Source organism: Lithobates pipiens, unplaced genomic scaffold (genome assembly GCF_037356315.1).
Source record: "Lithobates pipiens isolate NorthernLeopardFrog02 unplaced genomic scaffold, aLitPip1_a1.2 Scaffold_35, whole genome shotgun sequence".
Classification (NCBI taxonomy): domain Eukaryota; kingdom Metazoa; phylum Chordata; class Amphibia; order Anura; family Ranidae; genus Lithobates; species Lithobates pipiens.
In genome coordinates this window covers 8,452,264-8,469,263 of record NW_027507811.1, presented here as the reverse complement: position 1 = coordinate 8,469,263, position 17,000 = coordinate 8,452,264, and the positions used below count along the sequence as shown (strand labels likewise).

The 17,000-nt window shown below is 49.8% G+C and overlaps 1 protein-coding gene across 1 annotated transcript in view; it reads right to left on the bottom strand.

The window, feature by feature from the left end:
* The window catches only part of LOC143956009 (uncharacterized), a 36,071-nt gene extending 34,585 nt beyond the window's left edge, over positions 1 to 1,486 (bottom strand). The window contains exon 1 of the mRNA XM_077466139.1: positions 1,383 to 1,486. Coding sequence (XP_077322265.1) covers positions 1,383 to 1,466 — 84 coding nt within the window. The 5' untranslated portion in view covers positions 1,467 to 1,486. The remainder of the gene's footprint in view (positions 1 to 1,382) is intronic.
* Positions 1,487 to 17,000: the final 15,514 nt, after the last annotated feature.

Genomic DNA, 17,000 nt, shown 5'->3' with positions numbered 1-17,000 from the left:
TCTTCACCCTAAACCAACAGAATGGCAGAAAATAACATCTGTAACATAGAAGTATTTATGATGTGAGATCACATAGAAAATATCATCTTGTAGAGTCCACACGTCATCTCCACATGTCAGAGTGTTCAATCACTTTATGTTCCCGACCCTCAACTCCACCTACCTGATGATGGTGGGGGATGGTGTGACCTTCCTGTGTGGAATCCCGGGAATCCAGAGGACGGGGACATCTCTCTGGTGGGTTCCTGTTATTAGGTAGTTCCACCATCCATCCATCCTTAAAGAGATCCTGGTGTCCTTTAAAACACGTCTCCCTCACTCCATACTCCTCATCCTCCTCTTTTATCTCTTCTTTAACATCAAATTTAGAATCTCTCAGGTTTCCACTCTGAATATATAATAAAAATGACATCAATGGTAACAATGCAGATAATGTACAGATCCTAATGATACTATCAGTGATTGTTCCTCATCTACCTGATGATGGTGGGGGATGGTGTGACCTTCCTGTGTAGAATCCCGGGAATACAGAGGACGGGGACATCTCTCTGGTGGGTTCCCATTACTGGATCCATCTGTAGGAAACACACACACTGACTGAATACATTGTTTCTATGTGTTTATCAGATGATGGGGGATGGGTGGAGCCTCCGTACTGCTCTCTCCTTTACAATAAAGTCTCCTCTTACCCGGTGATGTGAGGGGCGGCTGATTGTCCATCATGACGTCCTTGTAGAGATCCTTGTGTCCTTCTAAATACTCCCACTCCTCCATGGAGAAATAGACAGTGACATCCTGACACCTTATAGGAACCTGACACACACAATGATACAGTCACAATCCAGACACATCCCTTGTCTGTTACTGGATAATGTCCCAGAATTCCCAGAATCCTCCTCACCTCTCCTGTCAGCAGCTCCATCATCTTCTTGGTGACTTCTAGAATCTTCTCCATGTTGTGTCTCTCGGGTTTTAGGGAGTCACATGGAGGCACTGTGATGGTCATATGATCACCGGACTTCACCAGAGGAAATCTCTGTATTGGAGAACCAATAGGAATATCATGTTAGAATCCCAGAATCCTCCTCACCTCTCCGGTCAGGTCTGTGTTTTATTAATAGAGATAAGAGTGATGTCATGTGACCTCCCACAATCCTCCTCACCTCTCCGGTCAGGTCTGTGTTTTATTAATAGAGATAAGAGTGATGTCATGTGACCTCCCAGAATCCTCCTCACCTCTCCGGTCAGGTCTGTGTTTTATTAATAGAGATAAGAGTGATGTCATGTGACCTCCCACAATCCTCCTCACCTCTCCGGTCAGGTCTGTGTTTTATTAATAGAGATAAGAGTGATGTCATGTGACCTCCCACAATCCTCCTCACCTCTCCGGTCAGCAGGTAGATGATCTCCAGGGTGAGGTTTAGGATCTTCTCAGTCATGTGACTCCGGTCCTCCTCCATCCTCATTTATGCCGTCATCTATGAAGACACATAAGATTGATAACAGAGAATTATCAGGATTGGTTGTACAATAATATGATGAGGATATGAGGAGGCAATATGAAGATCTGTATGGATTTAAGAACTATGGCCCCCAGTGGGAACATATTAAATCTATGCTGTTGAGTAACTTCTATGGTTCTCTAATCTTCTAAAACTCTCTCATCAACTCTTTTCCACCCTTAACTCTCTACTTCATCTCTCACCGTCTTCACCAACTATCCTTCCTACTACCCAGGAGGCCGCCATTCATGTAAAAAAAACAAGAACACCACAAGTCATTATGAGATCTCCACTGTTCAGCTATCTCCCCCAACCAACATACCAGGTCTTCCACCATAGTCAGTCGTTTTCTCTTTTACCACTGAGGACGTTTCAAAACTTCTTTCTGAGGTCCACCTAACCACCTGCCCCCTGGACTCCATTTCCTCTCAACTCTATGAGTTGGATATAAAGCTCCATGATAAGTGGCTTGGATAACATGAACTTCTGCATGGTATCAGCATCCATGAATTGATCCGGCTGTGTGCTCTCCTTAAAGTTTATTTCCTTTAAAAGGACCACTTGAGATCTTCTCCTCCTCCTCCGCATTGCTTTAAATTCCAAAATACTGGATTCAAAGGGCTCCATCATCTTTACAAGGTCGTCTGCCAGCCTCCAGAAACAACTCCTGACTAAAATCTAGCCGACTCCTGCTCCAGCTTCCACTTTCCCGCCTATTTTATTTTATTGAATTTGACCATTGCCATAGTTATCGCATAGTTATCGCAAGCTTGGACCAGTTCTTATTTACTGCACACATTTATTTATTTACTTTTGAGAATTGACTTTTTATGCGGTATTTAAAATGCGTTTTTGGTTTTTGCGCTAAATACTGCATACGAGCAATGGTGAATTTACATTTTCAATATCGCATGTGCTAAGTGGTCAGGTGACTGTCATAACTCATGTGATAACTTTTTGTGAAATGTGCCCAGTGTCCTCCACCCCTCTCTGCCAATCTCTCCACTGGCCTCCATTCCATGTCCTCCACCCCTCTCTGCCAATCCCTCCACTGGTCTCCATTCAGTGTCCTCCACCCCTCTCTGCCAATCCCTCCACTGGCTTCCATTCAGTGTCCTCCACCCCTCTCTACCAATCCCTCCACTGGCTTCCATTCAGTGTCCTCCACCCCTCTCTGCCAATCCCTCCACTGGCCTCCGTTCCATGTCCTCCACCCCTCTCTGCCAATCCTTCCACTGGTCTCCATTCAGTGTCCTCCACCCCTCTCTGCCAATCCCTCCACTGGTCTCCATTCAGTGTCCTCCACCCCTCTCTGCCAATCCCTCAACTGGTCTCCATTCAGTGTCCTCCACCCCTCTCTGCCAATCCCTCCACTGACTTCCACCCCTCTCTCCAGAATGGAGATCAGTGGAGGGATTGGCAGAGAGGGGTGGCGGACACTGAATGGAGGCCAGTGGAGGGATTGGCAGAGAGGGGTGGAGAGCACTGAATGGAGACCAGTGGAGGGATTGGCAGAGAGGGGTGGAGGACACTGAATGGAGACCAGTGGAGGGATTGGCAGAGAGGGGTGGAGGACACTGAATGGAAGCCAGTGGAGGGATTGGCAGAGAGGGGTGGAGGACATTGAATGGAAGCCAGCGGAGGGATTGGCAGAGAGGGGTGGAGGACACTGAATGGAGACCAGTGGACGGATTGGTAGAGAGGGGTGGAGGACACTGAATGGAGACAAGTGGAGGGATTGGCAGAGAGGGGTGGAGGACACTGAATGGAGACCAGTGGAGGGATTGGCAGAGAGGGGTGGAGGACACTGAATGGAAGCCAGCGGAGGGATTGGTAGAGAGGGGTGGAGGACACTGAATGGAGGCCAGTGGAGGGATTGGCAGAGAGGGGTGGAGGACACTGAACGGAGGCCAGTGGAGGGATTGGTAGAGAGGGGTGGAGGACACTGAATGGAGACCAGTGGAGGGATTGGTAGAGAGGGGGTGGAGGACACTGAATGGAAGCCAGTGGAGGGATTGGCAAAGAGGGTTGGAGGACACTGAATGGAGGACAGTGGAGCGATTGGCAAAGAGGGGTGGAGGACACTGAATGGAAGCCAGTGGAGGGATTGGCAAAGAGGGGTGGAGGACACTGAATGGAGGCCAGTGGAGGGATTGGTAGAGAGGGGTGGAGGACACTGAATGGAGACCAGTGGAGGGATTGGTAGAGAGGGGGTGGAGGACACTGAATGGAAGCCAGTGGAGGGATTGGCAAAGAGGGTTGGAGGACACTGAATGGAGGCCAGTGGAGGGATTGGCAAAGAGGGGTGGAGGACACTGAATGGAAGCCAGTGGATGGATTGGCAGAGAGGGGTGGAGGACACTGAATGGAGGCCAGTGGAGGGATTGGTAGAGAGGGGTGGAGGACACTGAATGGAAGCCAGTGGAGGGATTGGCAGAGAGGGGTGGAGGACACTGAATGGAAGCCAGTGGAGGGATTGGCAAAGAGGGGTGGAGGACACCTCTATGCTGATGTCACACAAATCTATCTCTCTACTCCTCACCTCACTGAAGGAGTGAGGTGAGGAGTAGAGAGATAGATTTGTGTGTCGTCAGCATAGAGGAGGTACTGGAAGCCATGGGAATTCGTTAACAGACCAAATTAGGAGGTGTAAATTGAGAAGAGAAGGGGTCCGAGAACAGAACCTTGAGGCACCCCTATAGAAAGAGGAAATGGAGAGGAGGAAACAGTGTTATAGGTCACACTGAAGGAGCGCTATGATAGGTAGGAGGAGAGCCAGGGGAGAGCAAAGTCTTGAAGGCCAAGAGAGTTTTTTGGAGGAGGGGATGGTCAACAGTATCAAAGGCTGCAGAGAGGTTGGGTAGTATGACTATGGAGTAGTGGCCATTGGTTTTAGCAATTAGGTCATTATAAAATTTCAGTAGGGCAATTTCAGTGGAGTTTAGCAAGCGAAAGCCAGACTATAAGGGGTCAAGAAGGTTGTGGTCCGTGAGGTAGGAGCTAAACCGGTTGTAGACTAAGCATTCTAAAAGTTTTGACGCAAACGGGAGCAAGGAGTTATGAAAAATAAGATCCTATTACCTCCTCTGCCGCCAGTTCCAGCAATGTCTCCTAACTACTTCCTCCCGACTCACCGTTCGCCTGGAATTTCCTATTTATACCTGACATCCCTTCCCATCTGTACCTGACATCATTTCCTGTCTTCCATAGAGACTTCCTGTCTGGGTAGAAGTGAGAGCACCACCTTATGGAGCTCAGTGGAACTGCAGCCCCGATAAACGTCCCCATAGATTGAACACAGCCTTGTGCTGCGTGCATTCCTCTGAGCTTCCCAAGATGGGGATCTCACTTCTACCCCGACAGGAAGTCTCTATGGAAGACATGAAGTGATGTCGGCTACAGACAGGAAGTGATAGAAGACAAGAACGGGACGTTTCGCTTGAGAGGAGGTAGAGAGAAGACATTCCTGGAACTTGCAGCTGAGGAGATAATAAGATATTATTTTATCACACCTCTTATCACTGTCTGTTATCGGCAACCAAATCCTAATGTCCATTTTGCCCCTTTAAAAGTCCCTCTTTTCAGATTGATGCACCATAGTTGCCAACATTGTAAAAAAAATATGTGGGACACTTTTTTTGGCAGTGGGGGGAGTTGTGGTATAATTAGGGGGCGGGGCATGCATTTATAGGTGTGGCATAGGAAAAGGTAAAAATGCGTCGTGCACCGCCGGGGAAAAATGGGCGTGGTTTACGGAAAAATGGTGGGCGTGGCTTACACGGGGCGTGGCTCAAAGGGGTGTGGTTAGAGTCTGAGATGAATGCGGGATGGAGAGGGAAAGGAGGGGGATGGAGAGAGGGAAAGGAAGGGGATGGAGGGGGGGAGGGAAAGGAGGGACAGCAGCCCCCCAATCCTACACCACAATAGCAATATGTGTTTTCCAGAGTTTGACAATCAGCAGATAAAGATACTCCAAATACCTGGTGTTGGCGCTTCAATCATCCCGGCGCCATGATTGTTATGGTGTCAGGATGATTGAAGCGCATTATTTCTATTATTACATTGTAATATGAAATGAAATCATTCAACTCACCATAATGCAGAATCAGTGGGAGCCATGAGCGCGTCACTAGCCACGTTGCCTGCCACCAGATGCCATCAGGTGTCCCAAGCGGAGTCTGTCCTTACATCAGGTGCCCCATCAGAGGTACCTTCCTCACATCTGTGTCCGTCAGCGGAGCCCCTCCTTACATCTGGTGTACCTCTGACATCCACAGACCGCCCCCCCACATCCTGCACAGACCACCCCCCCACATCCTGCACAGACCTGCCCCCACATACTCCACAGACCGGCCCCCACATACCACTGGCCCCCCAACATCCACAGACTGGCCCCTGACATCCACAGACTGGCCCCCCACATCCACAGACTGGACCCCCACATCCACAGACTGGACCCCCACATCCACAGACAGGACCCCCACATTCACAGACTGGCCCCCACATTCACAGACTGGCCACATACCATGACTGTCACTGGCCCCCGACATCTGACTGGCCCCCGACATCCGACTGGCCCCCGCCCCGACATCCACATCTCCAGACTGACCCCCGACATACCACTGGCCCCCCAACGTCCACAGACTGGCCCCCGACATACAACTGGCCCCCGACATCCACAGACTGGCCCCCACATTCACAGACTGGCCCCGACATACCACTGGCCCCCACATTCACAGACTGGACCCCACATTCACAGACTGGACCCCCACATTCACAGACTGGCCACATACCATGACTGTCACTGGCCCCCGACATCCGACTGGCCCCCGACATCCGACTGGCCCCCGCCCCGACATCCACATCTCCAGACTGGCCCCCGACATCCACAGACTGGCCCCCCACATCCACAGACTGCCCCCCACATCCACAGACTGGCCCCCCACATCCACAGCCTGCCCCCCACATCCACAGACTGGCCCCCCACATCCACAGACTGGCCCCCGACATACCACTGGCCCCCACATTCAGACTGGCCCCCACATTTAGAGACTGGCCCCCACATTCAGAGACTGGACCCCCACATTCAGAGACTGGACCCCCACATTCAGAGACTGGTCCCCCACATTCAGAGACTGGCCCCCCACATTCTCAGACTGGCCACATACCATGACTGTCACTGGCCCCCGACATCCGACTGGCCCCCGACATCCAACTGGCCCCTGACATCCGACTGGCCCCCGCCCCGACATCCACATTGACAGACTGGCCGCCGTTGCCACGCGCAGACATAACTGTGGCGCCGCCCACCGCCCTTCACTGACACAAACACACACTAGCAGCGGGGGTGGGGGGCGCCACAGGTGTAGACCAACTTCTGGTCTTTTTAAAAATGGCGGCCGGCGGAGACATTGTCTCCGCCAGCCGCCGACCTCTAGCGGCAAAAAAACAAATTTCGCTGGACATTTCCCGGGACAAAATTAATTCGGGACAAATGTCCTAATGGCGGGAATGTCACGCGAAATTCGGGACAGTTGGCAACTATGATGCACACACAGACAAATCAATATACTATTTATCTGCCCAAAGTGTTTCTTTCGTTCTCAGTGTAGCGCCTGCTCCTGACGAGCAGGCGCTATGGTTTTTGAAAAGTTAATTTGCCTGAAACCACAGTAGGGTTTCAGGACTATTTCTCCAAATTTCTGTCTCAGTACCAGTCCAGCTGGGTTCTCCTTGACCGCAGGTGTCGCTGTCACCGCCGGCAAGAGTAGAAACGCAGTCTAGCTGGGTGCATTGAATTCCACTATTCTCTCGGAACCAGCCCAGTGGGAGTATTTTTCTGCTGTGCATTCTGGGGGGTGGTATATAAGGTACCGATGCCACGTTGGCGGCTTTCTTGTGCGATTATTTTCTGTCTGTTTGGTTCTGGTGGTCCTCCTGACCCAGCCCCAAGGCCCTCCTGGTCTGGGGTGCGGAACCATGCATCCTAAGTCTCGGGACCGGCTGGCCCGAGGCGATCCAACTGAGGGGACAGGCCCGAGTGGATTTCGGGCCTACTGATCCAAGGGTGGTCCGGTGCCGTCTCATCTGAAGGGAGAGGCCCAGCAACTGAAAAACCCCAAGGGAGGACTCATTCAGGAGAAGACCGTGCATAAGGCTGGTTTTTCTGGAGGAGCCTGGAGACTTAGTTGAAGGACGCAACCTGGATCAACACTCATACGGTATCGCCGGATCGGCTGAGAGAACCTGGTACCGTATTTCAGGTTCTTGAAATTTGTCCACATCCCACAGTAACGCTTAAGTGTATCTCACAAGTCTGTGGCAGAGACTTTGTCGAGCACCCCACCGGCTGCTAGGCCTAGTGAGAGAGGTCTATCCTGGAATTGTTAAATCCAGTTGTGAAACGGTCTCTATTCTCTGGATTTTCTCTAAGGACTTCCATTTTTGCAATCCAAGTACCTGAACTCACTCCTAACCCTCTACCCTTTATTGAAAGACTCTGTTTCTGTTCTAAACAAATAACCCAAAAGAGGATTCAGTGTCAGTTTCCACATTCTTTGGGCCATCTACTACGGGAACCCCAAGACGGAGAAGCAAACAAGGAGGTAACGGTAAGCCCAAATAAAACCAGCAGCTCCTTCGGGGGTCAGAGCTACATCAGTATTTCCTCAGATGTCAGATGATGTTTTGAAGTGAAAAAGTATAAAAGAAAAGTAATGGTGACATAAAACTGGCTGTAACTGATCACATTGTCCCCAAACAAAGAGCATGGACCTCCCAGCCCCCATTGGTTCCTGCTCTTCTGACAAGGCTGTGTAAATGTAGAAGTGATCTGGGAGGAGGACCAAAGGACTGAAGAGGGGGGAAAAGTCCCGGCTGGTTGGGACCTCCACAGAGAACATCTCCTCACTCATATCTACCTGATCCAGATTTGATCTTGATGGAAGTGAACTAACCCTCTCATATCTATTGATGATGTTTTTATATTTTTCCAGGACACGCCATGGAGAAACCCTCAAAGGATCGTCTCACTTTATCTCCAGGTGGCTGTTTACCCACGTGATCGGCTGTGATCCTTTCACAGCCGATCACTAAAATGTAAACAAACCGCTGTAACGAGATGTTACCAGGTTCTCCTCCTCACAAACCGATCGTGTGTGAGGAGGAGATTGCGGTAACATCTCGTTACCGCCTACAGTACACATCAAGCACACTGATTGCCCCCCCCAATAAAGAGGACCTGTCATCACCCCTCATAGTACCTGTCAATCACAGTCCATCAGAGTACCTGTCACAGTCCATCAGAGTATTTGAGTACCTGTCACAGCCCATCAGAGTACCCGAATACCTGTCACAGCCCATCAGAGTACCCGAGTACCTGTCACGGCCCATCTGAGTACCCGAGTACCTGTCACAGCCCATCAGAGTACCCGAGTACCTGTCACGGCCCATCAGAGTACCCGAGTACCTGTCACAGCCCATCAGAGTACCCGAGTACCTGTCACGGCCCATCTGAGTACCCGAGTACCTGTCACAGCCCATCAGAGTACCCGAGTGCCTGTCACAGTTCATCTGAGTACCCGAGTACCTGTCCCAGCCCATCAGAGTACAGAGTACCTGTCACGGCACATCAGAGTACCCGAGTACCTGTCACGGTCCATCAGAGTACCCGAGTACCTGTCACGGTCCATCGGGGTACCCGAGTACCTGTCACGGTACATCGGGGTACCCGAGTACCTGTCACGGTACATCGGGGTACCCGAGTACCTGTCACGGTCCATCGGGGTACCCGAGTACCTGTCACGGTCCAGCAGAGTACCCGAGTACCTGTCACGGTCCATCAGGGTACCCAAATACCTGTCACGGTACATCAGGGTACCCGAGTACCTGTCAAGGTCCATTGGGGTACCCGAGTACCTGTCACAGTCCATCATGGTACCCGAGTATCTGTCACGGTCCATCAGAGTACCCGAGTACCTGTCACAGCCCATCAAAGTATCCGAGTAGCTGTCACAGCCCATCAAAGTACCCGAGTAGCTGTCACAGCCCATCAAAGTACCAGAGTACCTGTCACGGTTCATCCGAGTACCCGAGTACCTGTCACAGCCCATCTGAGTACCCGAGTACCTGTCACGGCCCATCTGAGTACCCGAGTACCTGTCACAGCCCATCTGAGTACCCGAGTACCTGTCCCAGTCCATCTGAGTACCCGAGTACCTGTCACAGTTCATCTGAGTACCTGTCACAGTCCATATGAGTACCTGTCACCGCCCTTCAGAGTACCCAAATACCAGTCACCAAGCCATCAGAGTACCTGTCACCAGGCCACCAGAGTACCCGAGTACCTGTCACCAGGCCATCAGAGTACCCGAGTACCTGTCACCAGGCCATCAGAGTACCCGAGTACCTGTCACCAGGCCATCAGAGTACCCGAGTACCTGTCACTAGGCCATCAGAATACCCGAGTACCTGTCACCAGGCCATCAGAGTACCCGAGTACCTGTCACCAGGCCATCAGAGTACCCGAGTACCTGTCACCAGGCCATCAGAGTAACCGAGTACCTGTCACCAGGCCATCAGAGTACCAGAGTACCTATCTCCAGCCCATCAGAGTACCCGAGTACCTATTTGCAGCACATGTCTCATAGAATATACGTTGGGGTGTTTGCTTTCCAAAATGGGGTCATTTTGTGGGTAATTCCATTGTCCTGGTGGTCCAGGACCTTCAAAAGTGTGATGGGTAGGAATGAAATGAGATGTGTCATTTATGCTCCTAGAATGCCTGAACGTATTACTTCAATGTTCGGCCTCTGTATGTGACCAGGCTGTGTAAAAGTCCTACACATGTGGTATCACCATACTCGGGAAGAGTAGCAGAATGTATTTTGGGGTGTAATTTTTGCTATATACATGCTATGTGTTAGAAATATCTTATAAATTGATAATTTTGTGTAAAAGAAAATGCGTTTTAATTTTTTTTCCACATATTCCAAAAACTTCTGGAAAAAAATGAACCGTTCAAAAGACTCATTATGCCTCATAGATTATACGTTGGGGTGTTTGCTTTCCAAAATGGGGTCATTTTATGGGAAATTCCATTGTCCTGGTACTCCAGGGCCTTCAAAAGTGTAATAGGTGGTTGAGAAATGAGATGCGTAATTTTTGCTAGTAGAACGTCTGAAGGTACTACATCAATGTTGGGCCTCTGTATGTGGCCAGGCTGTGTAAAAGTCTCACACATGTGGTATCGCCATATTCGGGAAGAGTAGCAGAATGTATTTTGGGGTGTAATTTGTTGTATACATATGCTGTGTGTGAGAAATAACCTGATAATATGACAATTTTGTAAAAAAAAAAATAATAGTAAAAAAAATCTTAATTTTGCAAAGAATTGTGGGAAAAAATGACAACGTAAAAAAACTCACCATGCTACTTACTTAATACCTTGGAATGTCTACTTTGTAAAAAGGGGTCATTTGGGGGGTATTTGTACTTTCCTGACTTGTTAGTGTCTCAAGAAATGAGATACACCTGATGTACTGAAGGCCTGATCAGAAGTGATCAATTTTCAGTGATTGGCACCATAGTTTGTAGACTCTATAACTTTCACAAAGACCAAATAATATCCACTAGCGTGGGTTATTTTTACCAAAGATATGTAGCAGTATACATTTTGGCCAAAATTTATGAAGAAAAATTACTAATTAGCAAAAATTTATGACAGAAACAAAGAAAAGGGCATTTTTTTCTCAAAATTTACGTTTTATTTTATTTATAGCACAAAAAATAAAAAACCCCACTAGTGATTAAATACCACTAAAAGAAAGCTCTATTTGTGTGGAAAAAAGGACACAAGTTTCATATGAGTACAGTGTTGGATGACTGAGTAATTGTCATTCAAACTGTGAGAGCGATGAAATAAGGCAGAAGTATTTGAGCAGTGAGCTTAAACAGCTTTGAAAAGAGGGGGGTAAGGGGTCTGTAGAATAAATGGAAAGCTGTTTTATTTTTGCAAAATAAGTGCATTAATGCGAAGATTCCTTGTGTCTCCTGTGTTTCCTAGTGGAGAAATGTCCTTGTGTCCCCCAGTTTCTTAGTGGAAACGATTCCTAATGGAGAAGATTTCTAGTGTTTCCCAGAGAAGAAGATTCTTAAGCCCCGTACACACGAGCGGACTTCTGTTCGACAGACTTCCGAAGGAGTTCTGCCGGAGTTCTGACAGAGTTCTGACGGACTTTCCGAATGAGCGGACTTGGCCACACACAATCACACCAAACTCCGACGGATTCGAACGTGATGACGTACGACTGGACTCGAATAAGGAAGTTCATAGCCAGTAGCCAATAGCTGCCCTAGCGTCGGTTTTAGTCCGTCGGAATAGCATACACACGAGCGAATTTTTCGGTAGGAACGGGGTCCGGCGGAGTTCCGTCAGAAAAATTTGAAGCATGTTCCATTTTCTAAAGTCTGTCAGACTTTTGCGAATCAAAAGTCCGTTGCAGCCCACACACGATCTAATAGTCTGCCGGAATCATTCCGTCGGACTTTGGATGTTGAAAAGTCCGCTCGTGTGTACGGGGCTTTAGTGCCCCCCTGTGTTTCCTAGTGGAGAAGATTCCTAGTGTTCGCCTTTGTTTCCTAACAGAGAAGAGTCCTAGTGTCCTCTGTGTTTCTTGGTGGATATAATTCCTAGTGTCCCCCACATTTCCTAGTGGAGAAGATTTTTAGTGTCCCCCGACAGATAGTGGAGAAGATTACTAGTGTCCCTCACTTCTCCTTTTGGGAGAAGATTCCTAGTGTTCCGTCCCCTGTATTTCCTATGGAAGATTACTAGTGTTCTGCAGTGTTTTCTAGTGGAGGGTATTCCTATTGTCCCTTGTGTTTCCTAGTGGAGAAGATTTCTAGTGTCCCCTGTGTTTCCCAGTGAAAAAGATTCTTAGTGCCTCCTGTGTTTCCTAGTGGAAAAGAGTCCTAGTGACCCCTGTGTTTTCTAACAGAGAAGATTCCTAGTGTCATCTGTGTTTCCTATTGGAGAAGATTCCTAGTGTCCCCTGTGTTTCCTATTGGAGAAGATTTCTAGTGCCCCCTGCGTTTCCTAGCAGAGAGGATTCATAGTATCCCGGTGTTTCCTAGTGGAGAAGATTCCTAGAGTCCCCCATGTTTCCTAGCAGAGAAGATTCTTAGTGTCCCCGGTGTTTCCTAGTGAAAAAAAATCCTAGTGGAGAAGATTCCTAGTGTCCCCAGTGTTTCCTAGTGAATAATATTCCTAGTGTCCCCAGTGTTTCCTAGTGAATAATATTCCTAGTGTCTCCAGTGTTTCCTATTGGAGAAGATTCCTGGTGTACCCAGTGTTTCCTAGTCGAGAAGATTCCTAATGTCCCCTGTGTTTTCATAGGGGACATTAGTCCCTAGTAGAGAAGACTCCTAGTGTCCCCAGTGGTTCCTAGTGAAGAAGATTCTAGTGTCTCCGGTGTTTCCTAGTGGAGAAGAGTCCTAGTGCCCCCTGTGTTCCCTACTGGAGAAGATTTTTAGTGTACCCAGTGTTTCCTAGTGGAGAAGATTCCTAGTGTCCTACAGTGTTTTATAGTGGAGAAGATTCCTATGTCCCCCATGTTTCCTAGCCAGGAAGATTTTTAATGTCCCCTAGGTTTCCTAGCACAAAAGATTACCACCTTACCAATCATTCAGTGTCCACTACCCCTCTCTGCCAATCCCTCCACTGGCTTCCATTCAGTGTCCTCAACCACTCTCTGCCCATCCCTCCACTGGCTTCCATTCAGTGTCCTCCACCCCTCTCTACCAATCCCTCCACTGGTCTCCATTCAGTGTCCTCCACCCCTCTCTACCAATCCCTCCACTGACTTCCATTCAGTGTCCTCCACCCCTCTCTGCCAATCCCTCCACTGGTCTCCATTCAGTGTCCTCCACCCCTCTCTACCAATCCCTCCACTGGTCTCCATTCAGTGTCCTCCACCCCTCTCTGCCAATCCCTCCATTGGCCTCCATTCAGTGTCCTCCACCCCTCTCTACCAATCCCTCCACTGGTCTCCATTCAGTGTCCTCCTCCCTTCTCTGCCAAATCCCAATCCTTGCACTGGCCTCCATTCAGTGTCCTCCACCCCTCTCTGCCAATCCCTCCACTGGCCTCCATTCAGTGTCCTCAACCCCTCTATGGCAATCCCTGCATTGGCTTCCATTCAATGTCCTCCACCCCTCCACTGGCTTCCATTCAGTATCCTCCTCCCTTCTCTGCCAAATCCCAATCCTTGCACTGGCCCCCATTCTGTGTCCTCCACCCCTCTCTGCCAATCCCTTCATTGGCTTCCATTCAGTGTCCTCCGCCCCTCTCTACCAATCCCTCCACTGGCCTCCATTCAGTGTCCTCCACCCCTCTCTACCAATCCCTCCACTGGTCTCCATTCAGTGTCCTCCTCCCTTCTCTGCCAAATCCCAATCCTTGCACTGGCCTCCATTCAGTGTCCTCAACCCCTCTATGGCAATCCCTGCATTGGCTTCTATTCAATGTCCTCCACCCCTCCACTGGCTTCCATTCAGTATCCTCCTCCCTTCTCTGCCAAATCCCAATCCTTGCACTGGCCCCCATTCCGTGTCCTCCACCCCTCTCTGCCAATCCCTTCATTGGCTACCATTCAGTGTCCACCACCCCTCTCTGCCAATCCCTCCACTGGTCTCCATTCAGTGTCCTCCACCCCTCTCTGCCAATCCCTCCACTGGCCTCCATTCAGTGTCCTCCACCCCTCTCTGCCAATCCCTCCACTGGCCTCCATTCAGTGTCCTCCACCCCTCTCTACCAATCCCTCCACTGGTCTCCATTCAGTGTCCTCCTCCCTTCTCTGCCAAATCCCAATCCTTGCACTGGCCTCCATTCAGTGTCCTCCACCCCTCTCTGCCAATCCCTCCACTGGCTTCCATTCAGTGTCCTCAACCCCTCTATGGCAATCCCTGCATTGGCTTCCATTCAATGTCCTCCACCCCTCCACTGGCTTCCATTCAGTATCCTCCTCCCTTCTCTGCCAAATCCCAATCCTTGCACTGGCCCCCATTCCGTGTCCTCCACCCCTCTCTGCCAATCCCTTCATTGGCTTCCATTCAGTGTCCTCCGCCCCTCTCTACCAATCCCTCCACTGGCCTCCATTCAGTGTCCTCCACCCCTCTCTACCAATCCCTCCACTGGTCTCCATTCAGTGTCCTCCTCCCTTCTCTGCCAAATCTCAATCCTTGCACTGGCCTCCATTCAGTGTCCTCAACCCCTCTATGGCAATCCCTGCATTGGCTTCCATTCAATGTCCTCCACCCCTCCACTGGCTTCCATTCAGTATCCTCCTCCCTTCTCTGCCAAATCCCAATCCTTGCACTGGCCCCCATTCCGTGTCCTCCACCCCTCTCTGCCAATCCCTTCATTGGCTACCATTCAGTGTCCACCACCCCTCTCTGCCAATCCCTTCACTGGCTTCCATTCAGTGTCCTCCACCCCCTCCCGGCCAATCTCTCCACTGGCCTCCATTCAGTGTCCTCCACCCCCTCTGCCAATCCCTCCACTGGCCTCCATTCAGTGTCCTCCACCCCTCTCTGCCAATCCCTCCACTGGCTTCCATTCAGTGTCTTCCCTCTCTCAGCCAACCCATCCACTGGACTCCATTCAGTGTCCTCCAGCCCTCACTGCCATTCCCTTCACTGGCTTCCATTGAGTGTCCTCCCTCTCTCAGCCAATCCATCCACTGGCTTCCATTTAGTGTCCTCCACCCCCCACTGCCATTCCCTTCACTGGCTTCCATTCAGTGTCCTCCACCCCTCTCTGCCAAGCCCTCCATTGGTTTCCATTCAGTGTCCTCCACCCCTCTCTGCCAATCCCACCACTGGCGTCCATTCAGTGTCCTCCACCCCTCTCTGTCAAACCCCCCACTGGCTTTCGCTAAAAAGATGTGTGTGAGTGCCACTTGTCACCTCCCAGGGGGGGGGGGGGGGGGGTTGGTGCAGCTTATCACCTCTTTTGTGTGTATACCACACTTGTCACCTAAGGGGGGTGTTGCTTCAACCTGTCCCCTCCAGGGGGTAGGGGAGTGTGCAGCCTGTCACCTGTGGGCCAGCCTAGAGTTCCTCCCTCCCCCTCTCCTTTTTCTCCCCTTGGTGCCCAGCAGCCTATGCATCTGTCACTAGGAAAAGCTGCCGAATGGTCTTCAGCTTCTTCCACATGTCCTGAGACCTGATCGTTTGTATTCGCCTACCAGTGTATGACCTGGCTTCACCTCTTCTCTTTGCTTCACCCTTGCTCATTTGGTTTCTCTGACCTCGGCCTGTTTACTGGACTTATCTCTGCCTGCTCTTTCTGTACTCCTTTGCCCAGCTCTTACCAACCTCCTTGTTGGGCTTGTTCTTCCTTTCGAATCAGTCTCTAGCTGAGATGCTTGGCTTGGAGCAGCCCATGCGCAGTTATGGTCCGGAGCTGGCCATGACCATCAGAGTGCCTGCTACAGTGTGTTGGAGCAGGAGGCGGGTCTGGTGGGGTGTGTCGTGTGATGTTACGGTGCAAGGGAGCCAAAGTGGAGTGGCCAGAGCCAAGCGTGTGGGGAGCAAGGCAAGCCGGAAGCAGGACTGTCAGTGCTGTTTGGACTGGAGTGGACTAAAGGGACCACCTGGCATGGAGAGAGACTGTCACCGGGACTGAGGAGGGGACGTGACGTGTCGGTGATCTGTGCTGTCAGTGTCCCTGTGAGAGTCAATTTCATGTGTGTGTGCCCCACCCATTCTCATTTCTAGCCCTCTTTAGACCTGTCTCTGAGCTACTTACTCATATTGAAAATAAACTAAAAAATATGTTTTTTGCCTTAATATCTACCTTAAATCACATTTTGTTTGTAGCCTAAATACTGAAATTTTCACTTAAAACTGTATTTTTTTTTTGTAACGTTTGGAAACGTCAGTAAAAATGTTGCTGTGCCAGTAAATTTGGCGTGTCGTGTCAGGAAATTTCAATCTGGTAGGTTGGCAACACCGCTCTTTCTCCACCATTAGGAGTGTTGGGCAAGAGGCCTCCACAATGTTCCAGTCTTTACCAGGTACGTGATGATAAGGCATTTTTTTTATTAGCCAGAAATAAACATTACATTTCATTATGTCATAGATAAGAGACATAAAAAACTTTGTTATGAAAAAAAATTTACAAGTAATTTAATAAGGACAAAAAAATTAAATCCATCAAAACTTTCATATTGCTAAAATCATATACACCACAATTTAATAAACTACCGACGGGTAAGCCCGTAAGGTTTCTATTGAAGAGGGGTACAGAAACGTTTCCTCTACCGGTTTCGCGGCGAACCGCTTCTTCAGGAGGATAGTCCACAAAGGAGGAAGCAGTAGATCACAGGACCCATCGGTTTCCTCCCACGGCAGATGCGGGGGGTTGTAAAGGACTCGTTTGTGCTGTATTATCCAGTGCACACCACCCATGTTCATAGAGGGAGATCGAACAGGGCA